The 5,886-nt window shown below is 49.2% G+C and overlaps 1 protein-coding gene across 1 annotated transcript; it reads left to right on the forward strand.

Moving 5' to 3' along the window:
* Positions 1-3,490: 3,490 nt before the first annotated feature.
* On the forward strand, positions 3,491-5,647 carry LOC150018877 (uncharacterized protein C11orf87-like). Its single transcript, XM_090267880.1, has 2 exons — positions 3,491-3,594; positions 4,652-5,647. The coding sequence occupies exon 2, from the start codon at positions 4,910-4,912 to the stop codon at positions 5,492-5,494; it is 585 nt and encodes a 194-aa protein (XP_090124006.1). The 5' UTR covers positions 3,491-3,594; positions 4,652-4,909; the 3' UTR covers positions 5,495-5,647.
* The last annotated feature ends 239 nt before the right edge of the window (positions 5,648-5,886 follow it).

The following is a 5,886-nucleotide window of genomic DNA, read 5'->3' on the forward strand; positions in this document are numbered from 1 at the left end:
GCCAGTAGTTGATTTAACAGCAACATGACAACTTACAGAGCATACCTCTGTTGGTATGCAGAAAGGAGTCCAGTGTAGCAGAGATATATGATTAGGCAAAATGTTAGGATCACTTGAATATCTGCTGGAAAAGGCCCTGTAAATGTCAGCCCGTGGCATGTATCATGCTTCACTGTGGTCAAGAGTGGTCTGCCTTGGTGATCTGATGCAGTGAAGAAGTTTCCAAACTGGACTCTGCTCATTCCTAAGGAATATATGGCAATCTGGTAAACCGCTACTGGGGATGAGAGGACCCCTTCAGATGGGACTTTTTATTTTCTCTCCTCTGCTTGAATCAGACAGCTCTGTTTTTTCTTTAGTTTTATTTGTTTACTCTTCCTCAATCAGAAGTAGATAGATATAGAGATAAAATCAAAATAGAGATAGAAATAAGTCTGTGTCTGTGTGTGGGGGTGTGGGGGTGTGTGTGTAAGAGAGAGAGAATGAGTAATATACCTATTCGTAACCTGGACAGAGGCTTTAACTAGGGCTTTAACTATTCTGAGCTTTTGTTTTCTCACCTGATATATAGTAGATACTTAAAGATTTTTGTTGAGAAAATAAGTGAATAGATTAATAAATAAATTATTTTGTATTTTAGCAGAATATAACCTTGCAGGGTTATGTTGAGGATTAAAACCAAAATAAAGAAAGTTTAGTACAGCCTGGCACCTAGTAGGTATTTTGTAAATCATAATCATAATCATAATCACAACATTTATTATTGATTCAATGAGTTTGTGGATTGTTGTACCAGGTATCCATGTCACACTTCTCTCTAAGCTAGCTAGAGATCCTCCATCAACCTTGAGAGCAAGCATTAAATGTTATTGAATATTTGGCATGTGCCTGAGTCTAGAGGGGCTTTCCCAGAGTGAGGGAAGAGATTGGGTATCTTAGGGGCTTCTTGGTTCTCCACTCTTAGAAATGTGGCTTTAGAAGTCTGATGGCAAAAACAGTGACAACCTGTTGGCCATTGTGCCAGATGTGCTGAAATCATAACGCAACTCAGTTGGATCAATTCTTGCTGTCACTGCTATTTCCGGGGCTTGAATTGCACTACCTAGTGACATCCAAGACTATGCTTTTGGCACATTCATTCTCTGAGTAAGAACAAATTATGAACCTACAACCTATTCTACTTGAAAAAGAAAAGAAGGAAAGTGTGCTGGGATTAAGACCTGGAAATTGGTGTCTTTAATCTACCCAAGTCATTTTCAGTTAAATACCATTTTTCTGTGGATCACATTCATCTGCTGTAGATTACAAGTTATCTAGGACCACGAAGTTGTATAAAACTGTGCAGACACTTTTAGCATTCCTGGTATAACAGACAGTTATTATTTATAACAAAAGAATAAGAATAATGGCAGGCTCATCACATGTCCTAGAAACTTAGTCTGCAAAAGGAATCCCATTACATACATATTGTCACCCCATTACAATATATTGTAAAGGCATGTATGTTTCTCCCTGGGAAAACTCAGTAATTCATTTCTCCAAGTCTAGAAGACAGACTAGTGAGAGTTAAATCTAATTATGTAAAGATTCTTTGCCTTACAAGACAGTTTTTTTCCTAAAGCATTTCTTTAAATAGCCAGCTGCTTTTTTGAAGTATTCAGAATTGGATTTGCTTTACAAAATGTTTAGACTCAACTTTTTAGGAGCAAAGTGAACATACAGAAATGGGACATTGTATGCCAGGCATCGATGGTGAAGTCTCACTTAATGATCACAGTAAAACAAGGGTCTCACCATTCCATCTCTGAGTCCCTCCAAGCCAGAACATCGAAATGTGGCAGGTGGCTTTTACAGGGCATTAGGTGCCCTCTCTCCAGGCAGGAAAGCTAAGCCAGCATTGGGGTCATTGTCCATCATTAACTGTGTGACTCTGGCAGCCAAGGACATCAATTTGTGCTCTGAGCAATCATGCATTATTCAGCATATACTGAACTATTCACTTAAATAGGGATACTTTTTTTCTTAAGATTGAAGCAATTATGAAGAAAAGCTGATGACTTTCATTCAAATAAATGGGAACAGATTTTTTTTTGAGAAATAGTGTATTTATTACTCCATATATAACTCTTGGGCAAGGAGAGGAAAAGGAAAAGTTGGAGAAAGACTAGATATGAACACAGGGTCAGAGGGAGGGCCCCCACCCAGATCACAAACAACCTTTCCTCCCCATGTCAAACTCTTTCTTGCAAAACCCTCTGCTTGCAAATACAAGTAGATAGGTGGACATCAATCATTCCTGTTATCTCTCAATTCTGATGCATAGTAGGAATAAAACATATTAGCAAGTTAACTATTGTGCAGTCACTGTGTTAGACTCAATGCGTGGAAGAACACAAGACCAGGAGGGAAGAATGAGATGCACACTTAATAAGACACCTAAGTGCATTCTAAGACCCTACAATATTTTTATGTGCTATTCCATGCTGGCTTCTCTAGCAGAAAAATGAGAATAGTACTTCATTTTGAAGGTGGCTACTGTAATAAAATACACTGTTTTCCCAAGGGTTCTAAACCAAAATTTGATTAATTTTTTGTCCATATTCATGCAGGATGATAAGACCCGGGAATTTCTAAGGCAATGGTTAGTAGGACAGTAAAGGCAAAGAGCACTTTAATAGCATTAGAGCCAATGAAGGGGTACTTCTGTAAGAGGCACAATACTCGGAATTGTCATAGGGCAGTTAATTTCTGCACTCCTTTGAGTGATTTTTTAATCTCCTTGCAGTGTAAGTCACCTGTGTGCTGTGTGTCCTTGGGAATGGCTTGATTGTCCAAATAGAAGGAGTGTTTCATACACTCAGTGGGTCTTGGACTGGGAGATAAGTGTGGGAGGGAAGAGAGGAGGGACATGGGTCAGGTGGAGTGAAAGGTGAGTTGGAGACAGCAGTGGAAAGGAAAACAATTAATTTGGATTACTTGATGTTAAATAATGTTCACGTTTGTATTTCAGGTTCTGCCCCTCACAACTCTCATGTACGCAGTTTCTGTTTAGAACCAGGCCAGCAACAGCGAGGCTGGGGAGAGGGGTGCACCTCAACAGCTGGGGGAGAAAAATCCTATGTGTGGCCTGAGAGGAGATGGATGTCTAAAATGTGAAAATGTGCTTCTGAGACCACGTGAGAAAGGGTTGAAGGTGAGGAATCGTGTAGCCAGAGAGCTGAAGCTTCAGCCCTTCCTAGACACAAGAGTTTGGAAGGTGGGCCGATCAAAGGGTTGGAGTGGGGGTGCTCCTCATAGTCCCTGGGCAGAGAATTGGGAACGTGTGTGGCAGAGGCTCGCTCTGCTAGGACAAGATGTTGGGGTGTGAGGGTGGGGTGGGGGCCTGGGGGGGGGTGGCTTGGAGCCCTGGCGGTGGCTGCCTGACGTCATCGGCCTCTCTGGCAATAGGCTGCCAGCTCAGCTCCCCGAAGCGGCAGCGGTAGCGGTAGCGGCGGCAGCGCGGCTTGGTCTCTGGCCCCCTCACTCCGTGCCTTCCGCAGCTGCCACTGCAGCCGCGCCACGGGGCTCCCTCCCTGCAGACAGCGGCAGCCCCAGGTAAGGGACACGGTGCGGTTAAAGGCTTGGGGCGGCTGGGCGATCAGGCGCGAGTGGATAGACAGACCCGGCGGCCTTCGCAGGCACCCCTGGCCGAAGCTTCGGCCCCCGGCCGCGGCTCGCGGTCCGCCCCGCTGCTCCGCAGTGCAACAGTTTGCAGCCGCTTCCTGAGAGCGGCAAGGAAAGCTCTGGTGCTCGCTGCGGGTCTGCCTGGCGCTGGTCCCAGCAAGAGCCTCGGAACCCTCGGGCTGGGTCTGGGAAGGCCAGAGAGAAGGTCGGTTCCCCAAACTTTGCAGACGGGAACCTTCCCCCTTTTATTTCCACCCCCCCCCCCCCAAGAAAGATGCAGGATACTGTCAGGTCACAGGGAGAGGGGGAGAATGGGGCGTTTGCGGGGATGTGCTTTAGCTGAGAGATGCTTCAGCTGCTTTTTTGGTAATGGGGAGGTACCAGGGAAGAAGGCTGGAAAAAGGATAGAGCGCGATCCTGCGCGTCAGCCGTGGCGGTGGATAGAGGCGGAGTGGGATGTGGTGCCAGCGACCCTCCTTGGGAACCGGACCGAAGGTATCTGACGCCGTCTGGAGAGGGAGAGTAGGAAGGTGGAGGGAAAGGAAGGGAGAACTGCGTACCCGGAGCCACTGGGCAACCGGGGGTGGGTGCTGCAAGGGTAGAATCCTGGCAAAGACAACCACTGAGAGGGCACAGGAAAGAGCAGAGGCGGTGCTCTGGAAAGCAGGGACCCCGTTCCGAGGTGGCTGCGCGTCTGTTGTGATTAGAAAGTTGTGGAGGGCGCAGAGTCTGCCTTATCTGCTGAGTAATCCTCTTCTCTGGGCTGCCGGCGCAGACCCCTTCTCAGATAGTGGCGCCAGCCCAAAGCTGGCGGCTCTGGGGATCCGCCAGGGGCGGGAGGGTTGGGGTCCTCTGGCTTCGGAGAGGACGGGCAGTGTCCGCTGAGGCAGTGTGCCCAGAGCTGCTTTGCAGTTGCGCTGATCCTTCCTGTCCTCCGCACTCCCCTGGGCAGTGACAGGGATCCTAACTAAGCCTGTTCTCTTTGCAGCCTGGTGCCTTGGCAAAGGAAAAGGGCGCTCGGACACGCATTGGAGGCGGGTCCGGAGAGGATATCCTGGGTACAGGTCGCTTTCCCTGACGGCTTGCTTGACCGCAGTTGCTCCCTCAGTCCTTAGCTCGTGCGCATACATTTCCACACCAGGGAACAGTTTTGGGTGGCGTGGGCTCCGTCCTCTTCTTGGCCGGTGGGAGCGGTGTGCCCAAGAGAGGAAGTCTGGTGGGCCCAGCCCCTCTCAGCCCAGCGCCGATGAGTGCCAGGGCGCCCAAGGAGCTGAGGCTGGCGCTGCCGCCGTGTCTCCTCAACCGGACCTTTGCTTCCCCCAACGCCAGTGGCAGTGCGAGTGCCCAAGGCCCAGGCGCAGGCAGCAGCACCTGCATTACGCAGGTGGGACAGCAGCTCTTCCAGTCCTTCTCCTCCACGCTGGTGCTGATTGTCCTGGTCACCCTCATCTTCTGCCTCATCGTGCTGTCCCTCTCCACCTTCCACATCCACAAGCGTAGGATGAAGAAGAGGAAGATGCAGAGGGCTCAGGAGGAATACGAGCGGGATCATTGCAGCGGCAACCACGGTGGCCGGGGCCTGCCCCCGGCGGGGGGCCAGGCCCCAACCCACATAAAAGAAACCCGGCTGGAGAGGCAGCCCCAGGACTCCGCCTTCTGCGACCCCTCCAAAGTCTCCTCCTCCTCTTTGTCCCCTGGCCTCCCGTGCCAGGACCCCTATGCTCCTCCGCCACCACCACCACCGGCCCCCAGTCCGCAAGGAGCACACGCAGCCTCTAGTTGTTTGGACACACCTGGCGAGGGCCTTTTGCAAACGGTGGTACTGTCCTGATTGTCCAGCCCCTCACCTATCCATCCCCTTTCTTGTTTCCAGCATCTTTGCCGTCCTTGCTTTTTCTCCGTTTTCCCTCTTTCACTTCCCTGTGGACTCTCTTTCCCTTTCCATCCTTCCATCCTTCCTTCCTTCCTTCCTTCCTTCCTTCCTTCCTTCCTTCCTTCCTTCCTTCCTTCCTTCCCTCCCTCCCTCCCTCCTTCCTTCCTTCCTTCCTTCCTTCCTTCCTTCCTTCCTTCCTTCCTTTCTTCCTTCCTTCTCTCCCCTCCCCCTACTGTTTCTCCTCCGCCGAGGCACTGTGCGGTATTTGTAAATATTGGGCAAGGAAAGTCTCTGAAGAAGAAATAACACTGATAATAATACTTTATTATTAATATTTATAGTAATTATAA

This window comes from Furipterus horrens, unplaced genomic scaffold, assembly GCF_987537825.1.
Source record: "Furipterus horrens unplaced genomic scaffold, mFurHor1.1.pri manual_scaffold_2, whole genome shotgun sequence".
NCBI lineage: Eukaryota > Metazoa > Chordata > Mammalia > Chiroptera > Furipteridae > Furipterus > Furipterus horrens.